Source organism: Hippichthys cyanospilos, chromosome 13 (assembly GCF_059441005.1).
Source record: "Hippichthys cyanospilos isolate Australia breed blue-spotted pipefish chromosome 13, RoL_Hcya_1.0, whole genome shotgun sequence".
Classification (NCBI taxonomy): domain Eukaryota; kingdom Metazoa; phylum Chordata; class Actinopteri; order Syngnathiformes; family Syngnathidae; genus Hippichthys; species Hippichthys cyanospilos.
Genome location: NC_142381.1, coordinates 7,757,783 through 7,780,597, shown reverse-complemented (window position 1 = coordinate 7,780,597; position 22,815 = coordinate 7,757,783). Strand labels below are relative to the sequence as shown.

Genomic DNA, 22,815 nt, shown 5'->3' with positions numbered 1-22,815 from the left:
TCACGCCTGTGATGTTTCCGAGGCCATAGCAGCAGCTCAAAGCAGCTGGCGGCCGGGACTCCTCATGAGAAGCCTTGGTGAGAAAAACAAGCGTGCTAATGATCCCGCATAGACGGAGGGACTTTTAATGATGCCTAGTGAGCCTTCGACTGTGAGGAAGACATTTGAAGAACCATGCAAGTGGAAGAAAGAGGTCAAAAGCTCTCATTTTGACTGAAAATGATGGTCAAATTCCCACCTGTAACAATGTGAAGGGTCTCGCTCTTCCTTTTCCCTCCCTCCCATTGAATGAAGTCAAATCATAGCATTTGTCACATGTGCAAGTGTCACAAGAATTTTACAATGGCAACGAGTGTGACGTAATGTTTATGTGAGAGTTGCAAAGCGTTGTGTGAAGCGCGCTACTTTAAAGTGACCCCACAAATAACTGTTAAACTTTTCCCTCCAAAAAACAAAAAAATGTCTAGGTTTTCCAATTAACCAGTGTATGGCCAAGTATACTAGAGTTTAAAGAATCCGATTACCGAAATGGTCTCCGAACAGTTTGTGTCCCGAAATCAAACTGTACACCCATGTTGTCCAGCCAAAATTCTATACACGTGACAATAACAATTATAAGGCTACACCCAGACAGAAAACCAGACATGTGAGTTAGTTGTTGATAGCGCTGAACAAAATATTAACTGGAAGACAAATATTTACAGCCGAGTCCACCGACCCAAAAAGAGTGGATGTGAAGAGCTGAGGACTTTTTATGGCTCCTGTGACCTGTAAACACTGTCGATGAGAGTACAAAGTTTCATTATTTTATCCTCATTTGTAAGTTTTCTGAACATGGCATTGTGAAAAGATGCACCGTCATGCTAAGGTGGTGGGTCCTAGGTAAACAGCATTTCTATTAAGAAAAGTCACAGCGTAAAATATGCACCTCACTATTTATAATACACAAACATGAATGCTTAATTAAAATATTAAAGTACAGCAAATGATATCAAGCATTTCAAATAATAATTTGTTGTGCGGTTTAAAGGTGTTATAAATAAACCAAATAAATGAATAAAAAGTGTATAAACATGTCTTTAGGACGGCACAAGCTTTTAATACTACATGGCATATTTATACAATTACTATTTATGTCATTGCTTATTGATTTTTATAAATTACACTTATAAAAAAATATTTCAATAATTTGTTGTTTCGAGAGAACGCCGGAAGGAATTAATGGTGTTTCCAATCATTTCAATGGGTTAATATTGAGAGAAGTATTTTGAGTTATGAACATTGTCCCCAAACAAAAACACTCGTGTTTTGATGTGTAGTAGTATTATGAGATTATGGAAAAAATATGAATATGAAAATTTTAAAAAGTGAAGTGATTTGATGCACTTTTCTGGGAAAATGTATACATTTCTCACATATTTTTTTTTTCTTACAATTACGGCTCCGATGCAGTCTCGTGACCGCGCCTTAAAACTACTCAAACAAAGTCCACGGATTCATGATGGGGTTCAAGGTAAACAGAGCGGAGGCGTACCAGCTGACAATGAGTGGTTTCGCCTCTGATTGGAGGATGACAAGCTTTAAAAACATGCAACACGCAGAAGACAATTTTAGTATATTTAGGCATTTCCAAGAGTGTGATATCATTTGTTGCGACAGATCTGTACAAGTCATGAGTGGATGCCCGTATTTTGAGAAGAGGCATTTGTACGTTTCGTCTTCTTGATATTAATAAGACTTGATTTTTCATGTGGTATTTGATCCTTTAATCGGTCTGTTTTTTTCCCAGGTTATTTCGGAACCAGCCTCTGGACCATAAAGAAGAGCAGGATGCCTCTCAGGCAGGCGTCAACAAGGCCAGTAAAGGAGGGATCATCTATGGAGATTACCTCAAGGTACAAAAGCATCACCTATCACACTATCTGTCACTTTGGAAATGTCTAAGTATTTCGTTTGTCTCCCCCAAGCTGGATAAAATTGTGACGGCCCAAGTGCTGCAAAGTGAGCTGAAGGGCAACAAGATTCATGACGAGCACCTCTTCATCGTCACACATCAAGGTGAACAGCGTTCTAACATTGAGAAAAATTCATGTCTGCGTCACGTTGTAAAAGGGCTAATTCAGGAAAGGTTTGTAGTTTGCTTATAGTGAGATTATAAACACTAAGAAATCATTACAAACCAATTTACTGGATCTTTCATATTTTTCAACATTAGTTACTGGCTTCGTTTTACGTATGTTTAAGCAGCCAATACAGGGAGGCTTATTTGTCCTAAAAAATTAATAAAGCATTTGTATTAATTGCAATATTTTGGCAATGAAAATGTCAAATAATTCATGAGTTAAAAATTGCAATGCCAACCGACCCCAGTATCTCAGAGCAGCAGGCAAGGTACTCCCTGAAAATGTTGCCAGTCAGTTGCAGGGCACACAGAGGCGCACAAAGGCTAGAGTCAGAATCGAACCCACGACCCCTACATGTGAGACGGATTCCACTGTGCCTCTTGAGCAACACATTTCCAATGTAAATCATTTAATAAAAATGTCATTAAATAAAAACAACAATGAAATACAATTAAAAGTAAAATGTAATATAAAACTATAAATATTTAATTGCATCTATACAAAAAGGGTAATTAAATTTATAAAAATTAAACTAAATAAATGAAAAATAGCATTAAAATGTTTAAAAAAAACTAATGACATGAAATGAAAACAATTTATATGGAGAAGTCGTTAACATATAAAACAATTCAATATGTAACAAATGGCAATAACTTGCTATTAAAATCAAAATGTTATTCATATTGTTTCTTGTATTTCGTGGTTTTAAAGCATTGTCCGCTCACATTAATTTCTCAATATCCATTCAACCTCTAGCATCAAGTCTCAATGTGTGTTTTGTCTTTTACTGCAGCTTACGAGCTGTGGTTTAAACAGATTCTGTTCGAGCTGGATTCAGTCCGCCAGATCTTCATTAATGGACACGTGAGTCCCATTTTTCATTCCTCTCATTACGTGATTAATATGTGCCAGCTTCCTGCTGTTGTTGTGTGAAAGTCGACCTCTTGAAATCCAATCCAAACCACAGCAAACAATTAACCTTGTTTGTCATCAATTGATCCGTGGATTGTTTTCTCAATTATTCACTTAGTAGTTAGCCCTTTCATGCTGCAAAATGTTCTCAAATGCGAGTCGCTCTTTGCAAACATTTGGCTTTCAATCAAAAGTATAAAAAGTCCAAGGTGATGAATTGATGATGAGAACTGTGGCTTGATTAATTCCTTTAGTGGCAATCCTATTTATTTACGCTCGCTTGTGAATTTCTATTAGGCAGGACATTCATCAGATGCAAAACGTTTCATACTCAATCCAATGATGAGTCATTCAGCTTCACCGTCACACTCCAACACTTACACATTAACAAAGACTCAAATGTTTCGCAATTTTGGATTTCCAATCTGTCTTGTATGTGTCTAATAGCAGTGTCATAGTCCAGGGTGGTTTTTCAACAAATGTAATAAGGATAACAATTAAAAACTCATTCCAAGAATTGATTTTCGCAATAACTCTGATGGATGCTACAATGTTGTACTCATATTTTTGAAAGAAATACGATGACATCAACAACACATTTCTGCAGAGTTCAGAATCAGTCTGCCTGTGCCTCAACCTAATCTAACAAAATCACGGTAAAGCGCTTGTGCACAACTGGGACCTATTTTCACCTGGTCTACTTTCTTCAAATTGGACAAAAAAGAAGCCCCCCCTTGGTCTGCTGAAATGATCAGCAAGGTGCAACTTGGTCTGCCAAACTCCTGAAAACTGTAAACTAAATTTACCCCGGCACAAGAATGAGTATGTGTCAGTTTTCACGAGCGAGTGCATGTGCACCCAAAATGTCTGATTTGTCTTTAAAAAGACCTTAAAGGATTTGTCTTTGAGGAACTGCTTAAAACCAACATAAAATTGATGTTCCAAACCAAAACAGTACACGGTACAAGCACGGGCTTTTCTAAACTGCTTTGTGGGCCCACTCATTATGGAAATGCCAACCAAAATCCATGCTGCTAAATGAGAGTGGCTTTGTTGGCTGAATTTTCAAACGATTTCGGGGGTGATACTGAAATTGGGAAATTACACGTAAATGGATGCTTCAAAGCAAAATATCAAAATTCACATGACTTTTAAAGCATGGCTTTTTGACATTTTTTGTTGATTTACTGATGTTTGACATGCCTACCTCATTTCAAGCTGCGAAGTGAAACTGGTCTTAGGAGCTGAATTTTCACAACACGCCGGAGGCATGTTACAGATACAATTTGTCGAAGTGTGGAGAATGAGACAAAAAATAACAATTGAAAACACGTCTTCTCTCCACAGGTGCGAGATGAACGCAACATGCTCAAAGTTAACACTCGCATTCACAGGATCGTGATAATCTTCAGGCTGTTGGTGGAACAGTTTGCCGTCTTGGAGACAATGACAGCCTTGGACTTTTTTGATTTTAGGTTTGACACTGTTTTTTTTTTTTTTTTCCTCTCAATTATCCACGCAACATGCTGACTTGATGTTGGTTTTGTGTGTAGGGAATATCTGTCTCCAGCTTCCGGCTTCCAAAGCCTTCAGTTTCGGCTTTTGGAAAACAAAATTGGGGTCCCTGACAACCTGAGGGTGCCGTACAACAGGCAGCACTACCGTGACATTTTCAAAGGTCAGGAGGGCGAGTTGCTGCTTGCCACTGAACAAGAGCCAACACTCTTGAAACTGGTCGAGGTAAAGAAAAAACAAATAATACTTGTCATCGTTAACATATGTTACATGTGTATTATTAACCAGATTGTACTGATTTTGGCTGGCTGTTTATTTACTAGAAGGGATATGCGTCATTAGAACTGATAGAAGACAAACAATGTAGCAGTGCCACTGATTACTTGTGAAGTTGTAGGAGGTAATGGTAGTAGCAAACAGCGAGATCATTTATTTGATATCCATGCCATTTTAAGGTCTCTCTTCGACAAAGTTTTCCCTCACTAGAAAGAGAATTAATTCAGGACACGACTAGAACCTCTTGGGTGCATCAGTAGAATGATAACCAAATTATTTGGTAAACTGTGGCAGTTATAGTACTATTAGCTAAAGCAGAAGTAGATACAGTACTAGTAATAGCAATTTAAGATTCAGTCTATTTATTTGGCTCCACTCTAGGAGAAATCCTATGATTGAATACAGTGTAAGTAGTAGGTAGTAGTAGCAGCAGTAGTACTAGAACATTAATATAGTGGTAGTAACAGTAGTAGTTGTAGTTATGGCAGGACGCGTCGGAGGTAGTGGTGACTGTAATACCGTTAACTTGCTAAATCTGAAACCCTTGTCTTTAAAGGAATGGCTAGAGAGAACCCCTGGCTTGGAAACAGATGGCTTCAACTTTTGGGAAAGTCTAGAGATCAACATCTTCGACGGCCTCCATAAAGAAGAGCAAAACATTGAGGTAAGATAAAAATAATAATGTCAATAATAATAATACTGTAGTAATAATACACTCATAATTGACATTGAAAGTGGATTTGAACTCACGTGATGTTTGTGGTGATTAGCAAATGCCTGACTGTGAGGACAAAGAGGAGATGATGGCCGAGCTGCTAAAACAGAAGGAAGTATTTACCTCCTTGTTTGACGTCAAGCGTCACGAGCATTTGCTCAGTAAAGGTCAGCATGCTTTCTGAATATTTGTAGAACTCAATGATTAAGAATCTGTCATACAATTGTTGTTACTGATCTTCCCTTTTTCATCAACTAGGTGAGAGGCGGCTGTCCTACAAAGCTCTGCAAGGCGCTCTCATGATCTACTTCTACAGGTAGCAACATGTACAGACAGCCCCCGTGATTGTTAGTAGTGGGAGTAGAATAGTAGTAGTAGTACTGCAGTCGGTAGTCCTAGAAATCTTTCAGTAGTCAGATTAGTACTTTATGTATTTTAGGGTAGCGGTACCGGGTAATAACCATCGTGTGTGTTCTTTTAAACTAGGGAGGAGCCCAGGTTCCAGGTTCCATTCCAGCTGCTCACGTCCCTGATGGACATCGACATGCTCATGACAAAATGGAGATGTGAGTATGTGTATCCCGCACAAAAACGCAGCAATGATGAAACGGAACGCTCGAGTGTTTGGCTCATAGCCTCAGCGCAGGGAAGTTTGCCCGACTAAAAAGTTAGAAACCTTTGGGAAGCAGTTCCACTACAACTCAATACATTTTTACTCACCCCTGCCCTGGCATTTGCGAATCAATAATTGACGTCTCACTATTTTTCTTTTTCTGTTGTTGTTGTTGTTGTAGACAATCATGTATGCATGGTGCACCGGATGATTGGCAGCAAGGCAGGCACGGGGGGCTCGTCCGGGTACCATTATTTGAGATCCACTGTCAGGTATTGTTTGTGTGTGTGTTATTCAAGCCTGCATTGTAGAGAAGAAGAGAAGCACTACACCACACTATTCCTCGAGGTGTAGTTTGTCCCATTGCTTTAGTCCATATATCTGCCTACCATCTAGTGGAAAATAGCCTCATCGACTTTTACCCATGACAGACTGTGAGAAAGATTTTTTTTTCTTATGCCTAGTGGTAGGCCTACCATAAACAGTAGTAGAGGTTGCAATAGGAGCAGAATAGTTGGTAGGATTAGCAGTAGTCCCTCAAGCTTGTCACGTTCTAGCAATGCCTTTTACAGATGAAATCGATGAAGCCTGGCGGCTTGAGCGAACATTTGTGGCCCTGCCAGTACAGTAGTAAAGTGAAAATGGATCTTTAATGTCTGTGTTCATCAATGGCATTGAGTTAGTTAAGAACATTAAATTCACAAGAAGACATTTTGTTCCAATCAATATATTTGGCTTAACCATTTCGTTGAATGTTCTTTGGTCAAATTCCGTAAAAAGTACTTTTATATCAAGCATGTAGCGAGCAAGTAACACCCCGCACCCATCACCACCACCCCCACAAAAATGGATGGATCAAGGCCAAAAGTCTCAGCAAAGAAAAAACAAATCTGGTATTATGCAAGTCATGCTCTCATGTTGGGGTTGGGACACATGCTGTTGCTCAATAAATGTTATTGAGCAATTAATATTAGGTTTCCGTCCACAAAACAATTTACTAGTTCATCTATTGTATCAAAACATGTAAATTACTGAGTCACAAAAGATTCGGTTCGTCACATACACACATAAACCTTTCACGTTATTATGGACCATATCCAAGCTTTGATAAACCCATTTGATATCTGGTTAGCCTGCGTGCTACTGTTTACTTTAAACACGTGTTTTTTGTTTTCCCCACAGTGACCGTTACAAGGTCTTTGTGGACTTGTTCAACCTGGCCACATTCTTGGTACCTCGCCACTGGGTGCCAAAGTTGAACCCCAACGTCCACACCTTCCTCTACACGGCCGAGTGCTGTGACAGCTCCTATTGCAGTAGCGAGGACTCAGACTAGAGTAGAAAACTCAAAGGAAACCAAACAAACACATAAAAAAGACTCATCTTGTTTGTCTTCCCACACAACCACATAAGACACTGTTTTCCAATGTGCACGGATGTAAATACAATTAGTATTAAAAGGAATAATGATGTTCGGCATCTAAAACAATTTGCACAGCTTAGCCATTAAAAAAAAAAATATATATATATATATATATATATATATATATATATATATATATATATATATATATATATATATATATATATATATATATATATATATATATATATATATATATATATATAAAACAATGTGTATATAATGTCGATATGGTACACACTCATCACACCCAACCCAGTTTGACTTCCGTATACTGTATTTAATATTGTTATGCTCACCTGTATCATACTTGCTAATATTTTGGTTGCTTTGTTTTGTGACATAAAGGTCAAAATATCAATAGGAACAGCCCTGAGACTGAAGCATCACTAACAAAAAGAAACTAAGCGCTATATTTTAAAAAATGCTTAATGTATTTTTTAATGAGGCGATTGATGTAATCGTTGCACATGGATCTGTACAATTTGGTAATACATATTTGTTGTACATAGTTTTTGTTTGTATTATAAGTGTTTGTGCATGCCTAAATAAAGCCTAACATTGACACCCTTGTAAAATATTTTATTTGCATCATGTCAAACCAACACAGACGCCACAGAATCTGCAATGCCTGGCAACACACGAGGAAAAAAAGAATATTAATGTTGGTCCCACACGGCTTGGTGACGTGCAGCAGACACTCCATCTCAAAAGTGAGTGTAAAAGTAAAAAGAAGAAGAAAAAGAAAACACACAGGGATTGTTTACACTCACCACAAAGGTTGCCACCAATTTTGATGTAAACGTAACCCTCGTTTCCCCACTCGGTGCCCCAGGAGTTCTGTACTATCCAGAAGGGAATTTCCCCTATTTCCGTTTGAACAAAAAAAAGCAAGCACACTGAAATGTATCAGGTGTGGAGTATAACTTGGTATGAAAGTATAAAAAGCTGTCATCACTTTGTGTGCAAATACGTCACAAAAAGTTAAACGCATACTAAGGATGCAGCAACCTCCATGCAACTGCTATAAAAATACCAAAATTGCTGTATTTTATTCAATTGAAAGGTGCGTACGGTGGACGGGGTTGCATCATTTGACATTACAAGCACATCGCAGAGCCTCTTCTTCACACACCCCAAAAAGGACCTTGAATACTAGCCGTTGCCAAACTTATAAACCCATGCTCCTCCTTCAACATATGAACATAAATGACATACTCTATATCCCACAAAAACTTTAAAAAGTTGTTTATTCATTTTGCACTAATTATCCAAAATGTTTAATTGTTTATTTGTACGGGTGAGTGCATAATTGAGGATATGCATCATGTTGGGGTGTCGAATACTTTAAAGGCTGGTGAAAGCTCAGCCTTCAAGTCACACACACATCCTTTTTATTTTTTTTTATTTCATAACAGATGGTGTACCACCTTTCATTCATGGAACCTTTTAAAAATTCCATTAAAACAAAGCCTTTTGGGTACTTTCAAAACAGTTCTTCCAAAACCTAACTTTTAAAGGCATTGCAGCCCTTTCAACATACCAAAAGGGATGGCACCCCCACTTCTATAAAACACAACATTTCTAATTCTTACATAACACTGTGATGATGTAATTGCACCTTGAGGCTACAACAATGTCAACATCCAATGAGGCAACCAACTGATAAGGACAATTCTTGTTTTGTTTTTTAAACAGCGAACTATTCAGAGATGGTCGTTTGGTCTGACATTAATTGCGTATAAAACACAAGGGAACCTAAAAAGACCAGTTGATTGTGTTTATGCATTATCAGTGTGTTCTTTTGTTTTTAATGGCCATATTTGGCCTTGGCTGAGTAATGAATTCATAACAATTCTCCAGCAGGATCAGGCTAAATTTAAGATTTCTTGGTGTGTTTAGTTCAAGGGCTTTGACTTTATTTATTTATTTATTTATTTATTTATTTATTTATTTATTTATTTATTTATTTATTCATTCATTCATTCATTCATTTATTTGGTTGTGGTCCGTTTGAATTAATTTTGAACTATCTTGAAAATAAAACACACCTTTGGTAAAAAGTCAATGTAAAAGAAGCTACTCACTGCCATTGGAACATTATGGTTAATAAAGAAATACAAATACAAGCCCACTGGGATGGGCACCAGCAAGCTCTTGTTAGCGGCTTTAGGAAATGGATGGATGGATGGATGTTGTCATTGTTGTTGACGATGAAATAATTCCAATTTCAACTTAGTATGTAAAAAAAGATTGTGGTGTTGTTTGGCATACCCGTGGTATCGTATCCGATGACAAGCACAGCGTGGTTGGGCCAGCGACTGGAGCAATGGTGCTGGATGACTCCTCCCAAGTAGTCCTGCCAGCTGACTGCATCCACAACAGCGGACAAAGGACCTCTCTCCACTAGCTCTGCTTTCATTGCCTCCTCCTGACCACTAGGGGGAGTAGAAAATACATCAGTCCTACGGAAAGGAAGACTAGACAACTAACAGATGTTTAGTGTGAACTTTTACGTAGAGCAACTTTTAAGTTTTTAGCAAAAAGTATTATAGTATTTCAATTTTGAATGTGTTATCGTTATACTAGTATAAACATTTTGAGGTGCTAAACATAACAAAATATTGTTAGGATATGTCTTAGCTCTAACAGGAATTTTCTGACTGGCATGTACATTCAGAGCAATAGTCGCAATTATTCCAAAATGTACCTTTTTTTTTCAGTCACATATATTAAATTGTCTCATTTATGTATAAACTAATAACTATGTGCTTTCTATTTAGTTATTCTAAGATAGAAGATATTTCAGCCACTTAAATCTGTGATCTCGTTCTTTCTGTCCTGACCCAGAGCTCATGACCATAGATGATGGTAGAAACATAGATCGACCAGTAAATAGAGAGCTACAGTAAGCCTTTGGGCTCAGCTCCTTCTTTATCCACCACAGATCGGTACATATTCTGCCTATTTATCTCGCCATTGTGACCGCAATCATGAACATGACCTGACGATTCTCAAAACTTCTCCACTTGTGGCAGGACTTGTGGCGAACGCCCAAGCACCCCAGAGGATTGTGCTGAGGGTGTAATGCTGGTACCCTGTTCGACAGATGAGGAGAAAACCACACTGGTCCTCCTGAATCCGAGGTTCGACCTTCTGACACACACTCCTCTCCAGCCCCTCTTAATAGCCTTTAACAGGGACGCAATGTTGTAGAGGCGGGTCAACCAGGACAGCCCTACAGAGCTTTTAGGAACTCCGGGCAGATCTCATCTTCCCTAGGGGCCTTCCCAATTTGAAGCTAAATTATTTTGATACATTCTAAATGTACAAATTAAAATACAAGAACCAGACGTATTTCCATCCATTCATCCAACATCCATGCCGCTTACCATCATGAGGGTAGTAGGTGTGCTAAAGCCTATCGTAGCTGCATTTGGGTAGCAGACAGGGTACACTGTGAGCTGGTTGCCAGTTAAGTGCAAGCCACAAAAAGACAGACAAACATTCACACTCATAAGCACACGTGAGGATAACTTAGTGTCCAATTCACCTACCCTGCATGTTTCTGGAATGGAGGAAGAAACCAGAGAGCCTCAAGAAAACCCACACAGGCACAAGAAGAACATTCAAACTTCACACATATATGACACACATATAAATAAATGCACATACTCTGCACGGGCACGGGAAGAACATGCAAACTTCAGATATAGGGGACGGAGCCAAGGGCAAACTCACAATCCCTGCGCTGTGAGACAGACATGCGAACTGGTCTACACAGTAAATACAAAATATATGTTCATTAGGCTTATGTCATTAAATACAAAATTACATTTTATTCTATGTAAAATTAATGTGAAAAATCTTCAGGATGTATGTCGAGTATATTTTTTCATTCAAATAGATAAAAAAAATCTTAATCTATTGATGAATAAAAGTCAAATCCAGATCATTTTCCCTTCACATATTATGTTTTATTTCAACTAGATCTTACACTCCAAAAACTCAAGTATTGTGCACCTGGTATTTGTTAGGATCAGTGCTACTCAGTGATCAATATCTGTGTTGACACGGTAAATATGACATGTTCTGGACCCTCCTCTGTCCTTGAACTTCAAATGGATTGCTTTTTAACTCATAAATAAGGGGGTGTTAATTTTTAAACTTTTATTGCCTACATGCTGCAGAAAAAAAAATATTTACCTGAAATCGTAAGTGGTGAAGTTACGCAAGGCGACGCCCTCTTGAGGACAAGAGAAGAAGTGACACATTCCATTCTTGGCCTTGTAGGGGTACTCGGATTGTGGCACCAGGTTCACTCTGGTCTACATGGATGAGAAAATGTTAAATGAATATAAACGATGAGCTTAATTTCACACAGTCCTTGTCAAAATAGTGGGGCATTCCCCCCAGTGAGATGATGGGGGGAATGACCCAAGGTGAAGTGTAATTGCAATAAAATAAGTAAGGTATGGCATCATTTTTTTCTTCAGGCACTGTGGTGCACGTGGTGATTTTTTTTCTGTTTTAGACTCACCTGAAACCTGGATAAATGTTGCAAAAAAGTAGCAATCAGTTGTCGAAGGTTGATTTATATCAAAGATAAAGTTTTAGCAGTACTTATACAATTAGTGGGGGGGGGGCACGAAAGGTTTTTCTCTTTTCTATTGTTATTTGTTATGTGGTAATATAGAAACATTTGAAGGGCTTGTTTCATGAAATTCCACAATGATGGCGGCCACTTGTTACTATTAGCGACACGGTTTTGCAATAGACTGTCTCCTTTATCTATTTGTGATTTGAGTTACAGTATTAGGTTCTGGTGTTTGTTGACATCCATAAAGGTTACATCACATGTCTTGGCTCCCTTCGTGGGTGGATTATTAAGATGTTTTTTTTTTTTCTCTCTTTACACATGATACAAATGGTCAAATTGACCCCAAAATGGTTTTCTTTAAAACAAAACGGCTGACTTGCCGAGTGTTTCAGGCATGACAAGTTTTTTTGAGCGTCTACTCCTGACAGACAGGATAATTTCATGTTCATAATTAAATCTGTCATGGAGGGCAACATTTTTCCATCCCTTCTATCCATCAATTTTCTTTAACCACTTATCATCACTAGGGTTGCTGGCTTGCTGGTGCCTATCTCAGCCGTCTTTAGGAATGGCTGGAATGGTCGCCAGCCAATTGCAGGGCACACAGAAACAAACAACCATTTACACTCCCAACCACACCCACACAAAACCACATACAAGTGCCCGGAAAAAACACAAACGGGAACGGGGAGAGCGTGTAAACTCTACACAGGAAGGCTGGAGCCGGGGTTGAATCCAGAACCTCTAAACTGTGAGGCGGACGTGTTAACCAATCTTCCACTGTGCCGCCCTGCAGATGTTTCACTTTCTAGAAATGGTGGCTTAAAGGGTATGACTCATCCGAACATTTTGAGGGGTTCATGTGGCTAAATCAAACTGGCTTTGAGGGGTGACTTTTCGGTTTCGTGCGACAATTCAACATGGACATTGTAAACCCATAAGTATTGACTTCCTGTGATTTTTACAGAACGGCTCCTTGGCACTTTTTTGTGGGTCAACTCATGACTGCTTACCAATTTTAGCTTGCCATTAAAACTGTCTTCAAGGCCTGAATTTTCAAGTTCAAAGTACCGTCTGTAACCAGCGGAGAGCTTTGGTCGGGGAGCCTCCGTTGCAGCCTCCATTTTGAAAGCAACAGTCGATGACTTGCTGCACGCTGAGCTCCTCTAGCGGCGCTCCAGCGATGGCTTTGGCAGCTTGCATGGCGCCCACCACGCTAAATGCCCAGCAGCTCCCACACTGCAAAAGATGAAGGATGGAGAAAAGCTAAGGTTCGAACCCTTGAGGGAGGTATTACTCCAAATCCTGTCCTAAATGGCTACCCTCGCCAGCAGAAATACATTTTTCTTATCCTCCCGCCTTTCCCAAATTAGCTTCTTCGTGACTTTGTAAAGGAGACTGGGACAAAAAGAGTTCATTTTAATGCATGAGGCTGTCTTTCCTGGTGCCACCCTGCTGGTCAAATAATTGCCCTAATTTATCCTTAAAAAGCAGTCTATTATCAGACATGCTGCTCTTATTAGATAGACACACAATAATCTTGAAAGAACTCAAACACATCTAGACCCTTCTTTCAATAGTTTTAAATCTAACCCAGCAGGGGTGGTTTTATGGTGCCATCTGCTGACTGAAATTATCTGATAATAGTTTTGAAGAGTACACGTTTTTTTGTGGATTTGACCTTTAACAAGGCGAGCATTGCATAATCTTCAAACAACAATGGAAATAAAAGTCAACCTACCCGCTCATTCTCATAAAGGAGAGAAAAAAAACAAGTAGAAAGTAGCAAGTTGAAATATTACCTTCATGTAAAATACAATATCTTAAATAACCTTAATCCAAAGACATTTAATGAAAAATTTAGATAACAAACTCCAAAACATTACAATACTGTATATTTGAATAACAGATTTGAACGTTAAATTATTAAACATTTTTAAATGACAAAAAGCTTTAGATCAAGATTTAAAGTGAATTAAATTGAAGTCCTTTAAGTGGCAAAGGATTAAAATTACATTCAATAAAATGTAAAATAATAAATACTAAATCAAATTAGCAAATTTCATTTGTACTTTCATTCAAATGTAATCAAATAACATTTAAATTAATATAAAAAACTGATTAAAAAATACAATGAATTGAAATACTGAAAATATTTTCAAAATACTTTCGAGATGACTACAGTTGCTAATTAAAGATCTGTGAGCAAACACCACATCGAAAACATTTCTCACTCCAAGTACCACCATGACTAACATTAAATTAAATTAGTGTATACACAAGCCTTTATCAAAAAACGTGTTGAGACAAACTTTAAATTTAATTGATTCTGTGGCCACATTCACAACTCAAAAGTCTAACATCTCAAAGCGTACAGTAATTCCCCATTGAAATGCATGGAAATACCATCTAATCCATAGCAGCGTTCATCATAAAAACACATTTGATGTAATTCCGTTGTAATAAATTTTCGTATTACTTTAGGGGCAATCATTTGTTTACTCATTCTTTAACACCTCCACAACTGATTTTTTTTTTTCATCTAAAAATACCCCTCTGTATGTTCTGCCTTACAGCTTGCTGGTTCTGGACCGGCGCCACCACCGCTCGGTCCCGCCAGTCAAATTTGGCCGGCAGCGCCTTTGTCTTGGCTTCAAGAAATGGTGGAGCACGCTCAGAGATTGCTCGCAGGTACAAATCTGCTGAGAACACAAAGATCTCAATGCCCTGTCCCAATGGATCACATGTAAGGCAGATAGAAATCAAGTCAGTTCTTTTCAAATTGCACTTGTTCCTGAGGTAGAAACACACAAATTGTGTACTGACACAAGTTGTATCACAACAATGGTACAGCATTCCAAGTTCATCTTACCATGAAATTCCTTAGGTGAAAGGGATGACAACTGATTGATTCCGTACTTGGCAGAATGAGCTTGTGTGGAAAATGAGTTGAGGTACGCATGACGCTCCATAGCATCCTAGCTTGTCCCAACAACAACAAAAGAAAAACAAAACATTCATAAAGACATTGCATGTTTAATTTTTGTGTTTTAAAAAATAAATTCAGACAGTAAAAATTGGGAAAATTAGCAATTGAGCGTGATTATGGGGTAATGATGGGTTAATGCTGGTACACTAGGGTACAATGATAGCAACATAAAAGTAAATAATTAATCAACTATAATACAGGTTAGGGTATTGCATACAGCATGTGAAAACCAGATACAGGGTCAAAAGTAAACATTGCAGGCTCACAGTCTCAGATAAGATATGTCTAAACATTTAACAATAAAAAAATGAAATTCTAGCTTTTCAATATAAAAAGTCACGTTTTACATTACTGTATACAGTATTTTAAAAATTTAAAACAAACAAAAAAAAATACGGGGCGTGGTCTGTAATGGCATACGCATCTCTTGTTATTTCTTACCTGAAAACAAGGACTGAAGATCTCAAAATTGCCTTTACCTTCGTACATGAGGTGGCAACGACCCCCAAATGGAGTAAAATTACCCGTCACGTCGTTCAAAAACTTCAAATCCTCGTTCCAACTCGCGTTTTGGCAACACAGCGGGGCGACAACGGCGAAAACTGTCGCCATGGCAACACTGAACAGGTAGTGCAAGTCCATGCTCGTACCAGAAAACTTCGCGTTCTATTACTTGAAAAAAGTGGAAGTAGAAATGCACGTCACAAAAAGACACACTTGAATGAGATGTAGCGCCATTCATGTCAAAGGACAACAGGGGGAGACATTACCTAAATAGCAGATCAAATCTAACTTGACAGTGCACTGTATTTTTGCGTACTAGAATGTACATATATATATATATATATATATATATATATATATATATATATATATATATATATATATATATATATATATGTTTCTATACATGTAAATGTGTATACTGTTTTTGTTTTTTTGTTTTTTTGGGAGGGGCGGCATGCGACAGACAGTAAAAACAAACATGTCATTTTTCACTTCTGTATGTTTAAAATGAAAGTCCCAGTCCCAGGTGAATTAAAACGTTGGAATCAAAAACAAATTGGTTAATTCCGGAAGGGGGGTCTTTTCGGACCCAAAAGGAGTGGACCCCATGTTGTTGATGAAAGTCAAACCAAAAACTCTGATGGCTTATGAAATCAATGCATCCATTACAGATGCTTATACCCTAATCGTTGAAGTCGATCGTTGAAGAATTTCATCTAATGTTATGTAGAACGGACTCAACCTCTGAGGCAGCAGTATCACCCCAACAGTTTAATTACAATATCTAGCCTACAGTTTGAAATGTGCGTTGCATCGTTATAATTTATGATACATCATTATTAATAGCACACAAAGTGTTATTCCTTAACCCCCACCTTCACCCCTTGCCCACAATAACACCGCTGTAGTCACACACAGTCCAGGCAACAGCTGCAGGGAATGTTTTCCATTCTGTTTTTTCCCCCACTCCTGGTGTGTCCCGCCTTCACTGTCACAGAAGCCGAGGAAATGTCCGACACCACGCAGCAGCTGGCCGGCAGCAACAAGCCCTTCGCGGCCCAGTTGTCCAACGTCTACCTCAGCATCTTGGCACTGTTCTGCTTCAAGCTCTTTGTCAAGATCTCCCTCAACCTGCTCACCTACTTCTACATCGTCCGAGGCAACCGCAAGGAGGCGGCCAGGATATCCGCCGAGTTCTACGACTACGCCCAGCAGCGTGGTGAGTGAACGCCGGACGCCTTTGAATCCGAGTAAGTCTGCGCACGGTGCCTATGTGTCTTCATAACGTGACCACTAGGCCACTGTGCTGAACTAATTCTACTGAATTTGACATTAGACTCGTTTCATTATATTCATATTAAGAGACCACGAGTGATCCCAAATTGTACTCTAATCACCTTAATGGCCACTGTACATTCATTACTGTGGCAAAACACTGCAAAGCTGGCAGCTTCTTTTCTCTCATGTATTAATAGAACACAGTCAGCACACACACACGGGCCTAGTTTCCATTCCCAGCCATGGCAGAGAAATTCCCCCTCCCACTCAAACGCAACACCACAACAACATCAACGGAGACACGAGGACAATTTTGATAAAGTCACAGCGCTATCACAGGGACTGGCGCATAAACTTATAAACTTATTTCATGTTCTACTCTGCCATTAAGAATACTGTACACTTGTAAAGCTATAGGTGAGTCTTTTTTTTAGATTGCAAAGAGAGACTTGTTCCCCAAAGTACATAATTATAAATAAATATTTGTCCACAGAAAAATATTAAACATAGAGTCCTCTATTGGGATTAAAGTAGCAAAAAAAAAAAAAAAAAAACATTAACTTATTATAATTATTATTATTTGTCCACAAAAAACAATCAAAATAAAGTGTCCTAAAAAAGAAAATTATAAATAAATATTTGTCCACAGAAAACATTTGTGTTTTGGTCTTACTTTTATAACTCGACCTAACACCTCCTTGCCTGCTCATTAGAAGACATACTGGACTTTCCAATGTTTCATGTGTTTGGGTGGAATGCAATTAACTTGCTGTCTTGCTGAGACACATCAGTGGACAGAAATTAATAGGCTGAGTCTCAGGAGGATAAACTGAGTTGAGTGTTGAATATGTGAGTTTGAATTTAAGTAGGATTATTGGTCGGCTCCCATCCCGTTATTTTCATTTGAATTTTCAAGAAATACTAGAAATCCAGGGGGGAAAAATGCCTAAATTTTGCAATTACAAATATTTTAGAGTGGGTTTTCAGCATATTCATAAAGGTCAAAGGTGCGTTTTGACTGCGGAAACTGCTTTTGCGAATAAACAATGTCAGGAACAAATACTACGTCACCTGTTTGTAGTCATGAAAAATAGAGGCGGCTGATAAGCTTAGGTATATTTTTGGAGAGCAAAATTTTTTATAAAAATATTTCAAGAATCAATAAAAGAAGTGAACATTACAATGGGGATGCGATCAGCAATCTGTCCATGGTCACATGGGACAAAATAGCCCAGTCTCCTCTCTCGATAGTCACAAATGGAAACAGCCATAAATTGCCTGTTCATTTTGCAATTTTCACTAAATGATAGAAAGATTTGAATTGAACTATTCATTCATTCTGAAGGTAATCATCAATCAGGTGTACCTAATAAAGTGTTCACCGAATGTAGGGCATGTTGATATTTGTTTCACTTATGCTTGATTATTTTCCTAAATAAATGATACATAATTGCATATTGACTGCTCTAGCTGAGCGTAGTAAACACTTTAATTTGTGTACAAATGCCTCCACTCACCTTAGCCATTAACCTTGTTATCTTTGTTTTTTTAACACCTGTGCAACGTTGCGTAGCATGATTAGCAAGCTCGCGTGTGGTAAAGGACTTCCCAGTCAGAACGTTCACGACCGATTCATAAATCATAGTACCAAAGCTCCAAGCACATCTTTGCCGACCACAGGATCTTGGACGGACCGCTCACCACTACATGATGCCGCCAGTCAGGGTCGCCTCCTTGCCCTCAGGACCCTCATTGTGCAGGTGAAGGAAGCTTTAATTGGTCTTTCATGTGTGCTAATGTTTATTTGTAAACTAAGAACACAAAGAGTCTAAAGGCTCATGTGTGTGCATTCAGGGTCACAACGTGAACAGCGTGACCATGGACCAGGTGACCCCTCTTCACGAAGCATGTCTTGGAGACCACGCCCCCTGCGCCAGAGCCCTCATCGACGCCGGTGCCGACGTCAGTGACGTTTTCAAAAACCATGACGTCAACCGTTTTCCCCAGGGTAACACCAACTGGTAGGTTTATGTGTTTGCAGGTGAATGCCTCGACGGTTGATGGAGCCACACCGCTGTTCAATGCCTGCGTGGCTGGCAGTGCGGCATGCACCGAAGTCCTGCTGGAAAATGGTGCCAAAGCTCAGAGCCTCGTGCACCAGCCGTCGCCCATTCACGAAGCCACCAGCAGAGGTCAGCACACTTCGCTTAGTACATATTTCCCAGGAAACATTTGGTCTATTAGTTTCCAAAAAAGAGTATCTTTTAGAACGATTAATAAAGCATGTCCAACAAAAAGATGGCTTATTGAATAAGAGAATAAATATTTTATAAATGGTGGCAGACTGGTTCCACATCCGCCTCTCGTGCGAAGGTTGTTTGTTCACGTTCAACTCTGTGGGGAGTTTGTATATTCTCCCCGTGCCCACAAGAGATTTCTCTGGCTGCTCCAGTTTACTCCCACATTCCAAATCCATGCAGGGTCAGGACATAGTGCTCTAAATTGTTCTTTAAAAATATGTAGATGTCAAAAAGTGTGGGCAGCACAGTGGAAAAGTGGTTAGCATATCCGCTTCACAGTTCGGAGTACCAAGTTCAATTCCAGCTCGCTCGGGCCTTCCTGTGTGGCGTTTGCATGTTACACCCGTGCCCGTATGAGTTTTCTCCTGGGACTCCAAGAACACATCTCACCACAAGATGATGCAATACATCTATTTAAATAACTTTTTTAATCAATCTTTGCAATGCCCCAAATGGACAGAGATGCACGGATAAACAAAAATCAAAGAACTTGAGAAGGCGTTCAAGAATCAGACATAAAGTGAACATGCGTTCAGGTGTAACAAAATCAACTTGGAAAAGAAATAATTCATGAATACTGCAATCAAATTACAATCCTTTAATCAATGAACAGCACCAAATCAGTGCCGCAAATAAGAAACTGATACAACGGGAAACATTCCAACTTTACATAATGTAATCATGCTAGTGCAGTAAAAGGCGTAATAATGCCCCACTAAACATTCATACAATTTATAATTTGCAGAATCAATCATGAGTCATCCACATCATTGAACACTCAGCAAATAATGACAGTCAATTACCAATCTTGTATGAAATGGCAACTATTGTCCAGCACCGTTCAAGCCAATTACATCGATGTAAAAGCTATTATGTATATTTTCTAGGAAAATATTGAGCGGACACTCTGTTTTATTTGAGAGAGCGAGAGAATAAAAACTTCTTCAACTGCCCCCATCAAGGTCATTGTGGATGCGTGGAGGTTCTGCTGACATGGGGTGCGGATGTAGACATGGACATCCCTCACTTGGGCACGCCGCTCTACACCGCCTGCGTCTGTCAGGAATTAGAATGTGCCAGGAAGCTTCTCAGGGAAGGTATATCACTCTTCTACAGACTTTTCGGATTTCTCTGCATGATGAAACCACAGCTATGATGCCATTGTTTTTCTGCCGATGACTTTATCTTTGCTGTTCTTGCCAAAACCATCCATCTTACTGGACACACGGTGTGAGTTTTTCAGTTCAAAGAGAAAACAGACACAAATAATGTGATCCCCCAATTTTTCAGTCTTCATAGGTGTTCCAAGGTCTGACATTATGGCTTCATTTCAGCTTGTGAAAAATAAGGTATAAAGTACACTTAGGCCAGGTATACACATAAAAACAATCCAGGCTGTTTTTTTCTCGATCTTGCCCTTTTCCGATCAAGGACGACAATCGCTTGACAAATTAAATTTATAAAATTATCCTTTTGTGTGAGGTATTTAAAGTGGATTTGTCCCAATAATTGGGTCCTAAACCAGTCAAGGACAATTGTCTTAAAATAATGTGTCTTAACAAACACACACTTCAGGTCTATACCACCTTATTCAAACTGTTTTGTTTGTATCCTAAGTGATACCAGTTGCAATGGTTCTCTTGAATAAAGTTGAAAAAAAAAAGTACTAAATTTGCCCTTTATCACTCTCGTACTGTGCTACGCTCAATATGTTTACAAAAGTACAGTATTTCAATTAAGATAGATGTTCTTGCACTTTAATTCTAAGGAGAAGTCATGTATGTTTAGTGGTAGCTATAATAAAAGTTCTTTTACATTTTTATGTGTCATTTTACTTTCTTTAAACAATAAGAAAATAACTTTTTTTTAGATAAAGCTGAGATTTTAAGTAGTAAATAAGTAGCAAGTAAGTATTGCCAAGTCCTACATTTAATCAAATAATTGTATTTTATTATAAAAAAAATAAATAAATAAATATGCAGGTAATAAAAATCACAAACATTTCCCCTAGGTGTGGGGGTGGACAAGGTGATTAGCGGTGCTTGTGGCCATTTTTGCCACCATATCGCTCTGACCCTGGATGTATAGCTACCCATCTATTTTGTGAACTGGTTAATCCTTCTCAGAAACTAGAAAGCATCTTCTGAACACACCTGTGTGTGGTGCTCTTCACTTAGCATCCATTGAGGCAGACACTGAAAAGCCTGCTCGTCTTGTTTGTGAGATGATGTACGCAATCACGCAAGAGCACTCACCCTGGCTGGATTTTTTTTGTTGTTTTTTTAATCAGCGGTCGAAGATAAGTCTTTATGTGTGTGTGGAAAGCTGTTTCGAAATTATTTGAGCACCCTTCGCACAATGCAACCAAAATAATTGATTGGCCTGCCAAAGTGAAATATCTTTTAAAATCCTTCCTAAAATCATTCCTTTCCAATCGGTGATTTTGCCTTTGTTCTCCTTGTCAGAAAGGTCCAAAATTCATCTTTTGGATCATTAACCTGTAGCATTTACCAGCCACCTCAGGTAAATGTGAATATCAGAGCTGTTTAAATGTCATACATTGGTGATATTTACCAGTGCTATTGTCTTGAGGCTAATACAAAATGGCTTTCAAGGCTTTATTAGAGGTGGAGAAAAAAATCTTAAATGCAGTGAGCTCCTGGCTATCTGCAGCATAAATGATGGTATTTGCGTTTTTTATATGGAGCCTAACTTGAAAACGAGGGCATCACATTGGTGATCCATACAACAGGCATTTAAAAGCATCTTCATAGGGAGCTAATTTTAAGCGTATTTGATAATTTGCGTCATGCTTTCAGGCGCTAATGTCCAAAAAGGAAAATCCCTGGACTCGCCTTTGCATGCAGCGGCAGAGACAGATTGCACAGCGATGGTGAAGCTGCTGCTTGACTTTGGAGCCGACATGAATGCCCGAGATGGTGAGTGTCGGCGACCTGTGGATGTTGCCCCACCCAACAGCTTGACAGAAAGCTTTCTGCTACTCTATGAAGGTGAGGTCATACTTGCCTCCTTTTCGTAATTAAAAGCCTTTCATAAACACTTGTTTTTTTTGTTTTGTTTTTTTCATTTTGTAGCCATGCCCCGACTACTGAGTCAGCTGTGCCGCCAGTGCATCAGAACATGCGTCGGCCGGGACCGACTGCACCTCCTTTGTCACCTGCCCCTGCCGAGTCGAATCAGGAACTTCCTGCAATATCAGTGAATATGGCCAAAAAAAAAAAAAAAAGGACGTTTGAATAGCTTGTATGCAACTAGTTGAGTCTCTTGAGTGCCTGCTCACACAAGTAAAGCTTTTGTGAGATGCCTATCTCCCCAAAAATGTCTGTGAGCGAGCCAATACCATACTCATCCCACGTTATGAATGTTCACTTTGTAAACATTTTAAGGAAAATGCACTTTGAAAACATGCTATTGTACATTGTTGCGTCAATGTATGTTTTGTGAGCTGTTAAAAACTCAATAAATTGTGTTATTTAATATCTATTGCGCTAGAAAAATTTCCAAATCAGTGGTGTCAGGTAGTTCCAATCTTGACCACAACGA

At 38.8% G+C, this 22,815-nt stretch overlaps 3 protein-coding genes across 4 annotated transcripts; 2 read left to right on the top strand and 1 right to left on the bottom strand.

Annotated features, from left to right (window-relative positions):
* Positions 1-1,583: 1,583 nt before the first annotated feature.
* tdo2a (tryptophan 2,3-dioxygenase a) lies at positions 1,584-8,142 on the top strand. Its single transcript, XM_088431937.1, has 12 exons — positions 1,584-1,707; positions 1,790-1,895; positions 1,968-2,058; positions 2,917-2,987; positions 4,383-4,510; positions 4,589-4,775; positions 5,383-5,490; positions 5,597-5,708; positions 5,800-5,857; positions 6,028-6,107; positions 6,336-6,426; positions 7,337-8,142. Exons 1-12 carry the CDS (start codon positions 1,589-1,591, stop codon positions 7,488-7,490), a joined length of 1,305 nt encoding a protein of 434 aa, XP_088288063.1. The 5' UTR covers positions 1,584-1,588; the 3' UTR covers positions 7,491-8,142.
* Position 8,143: 1 nt separating this feature from the next.
* On the bottom strand, positions 8,144-15,893 carry ctso (cathepsin O). The gene is made up of 8 exons (XM_088431938.1): positions 15,608-15,893; positions 15,050-15,155; positions 14,752-14,876; positions 13,249-13,416; positions 11,784-11,905; positions 9,852-10,015; positions 8,351-8,443; positions 8,144-8,208 (listed from the first exon to the last, which is right to left on the bottom strand). Exons 1-8 carry the CDS (start codon positions 15,806-15,808, stop codon positions 8,174-8,176), a joined length of 1,014 nt encoding a protein of 337 aa, XP_088288064.1. The 5' UTR covers positions 15,809-15,893; the 3' UTR covers positions 8,144-8,173.
* A 669-nt stretch (positions 15,894-16,562) lies between these two features.
* asb5a (ankyrin repeat and SOCS box containing 5a) lies at positions 16,563-22,719 on the top strand. Of its 2 annotated transcripts, none has more exons than XM_088431716.1 (7): positions 16,563-16,892; positions 18,632-18,711; positions 18,806-18,913; positions 18,993-19,143; positions 20,214-20,348; positions 22,071-22,190; positions 22,347-22,719. In XM_088431716.1, exons 1-7 carry the CDS (start codon positions 16,613-16,615, stop codon positions 22,472-22,474), a joined length of 1,002 nt encoding a protein of 333 aa, XP_088287842.1. In that variant the 5' UTR covers positions 16,563-16,612; the 3' UTR covers positions 22,475-22,719. The 2 variants fall into 2 exon arrangements, with proteins under 2 accessions (XP_088287842.1, XP_088287841.1); XM_088431715.1 differs by having other exon boundaries at positions 22,071-22,262.
* Positions 22,720-22,815: the final 96 nt, after the last annotated feature.

Excerpts from the sequence above, each read along its gene's own strand:
- tdo2a (XM_088431937.1), top strand. The coding sequence starts at position 1,589 with ATGCAACACGCAGAAGACAATTTTAGTATATTTAGGCATTTCCAAGAG. Across the intron at positions 2,988-4,382 it reads AGATCTTCATTAATGGACAC|GTGCGAGATGAACGCAACAT; the intron begins GTGAGTCCCATT and ends TTCTCTCCACAG. Across the intron at positions 5,858-6,027 it reads CTCATGATCTACTTCTACAG|GGAGGAGCCCAGGTTCCAGG; the intron begins GTAGCAACATGT and ends CTTTTAAACTAG.
- ctso (XM_088431938.1), bottom strand. The coding sequence starts at position 15,808 with ATGGACTTGCACTACCTGTTCAGTGTTGCCATGGCGACAGTTTTCGCC. Across the intron at positions 13,417-14,751 it reads CGGTCCAGAACCAGCAAGCT|TGTGGGAGCTGCTGGGCATT; the intron begins GTAAGGCAGAAC and ends CATCTTTTGCAG. Across the intron at positions 8,444-9,851 it reads CATCGGATACGATACCACGG|GGGAAATTCCCTTCTGGATA; the intron begins GTATGCCAAACA and ends AAACGGAAATAG.
- asb5a (XM_088431715.1), top strand. The coding sequence starts at position 16,613 with ATGTTTTCCATTCTGTTTTTTCCCCCACTCCTGGTGTGTCCCGCCTTC. Across the intron at positions 16,893-18,631 it reads CGACTACGCCCAGCAGCGTG|GATCTTGGACGGACCGCTCA; the intron begins GTGAGTGAACGC and ends TGCCGACCACAG. Across the intron at positions 20,349-22,070 it reads CAGGAAGCTTCTCAGGGAAG|GCGCTAATGTCCAAAAAGGA; the intron begins GTATATCACTCT and ends TCATGCTTTCAG.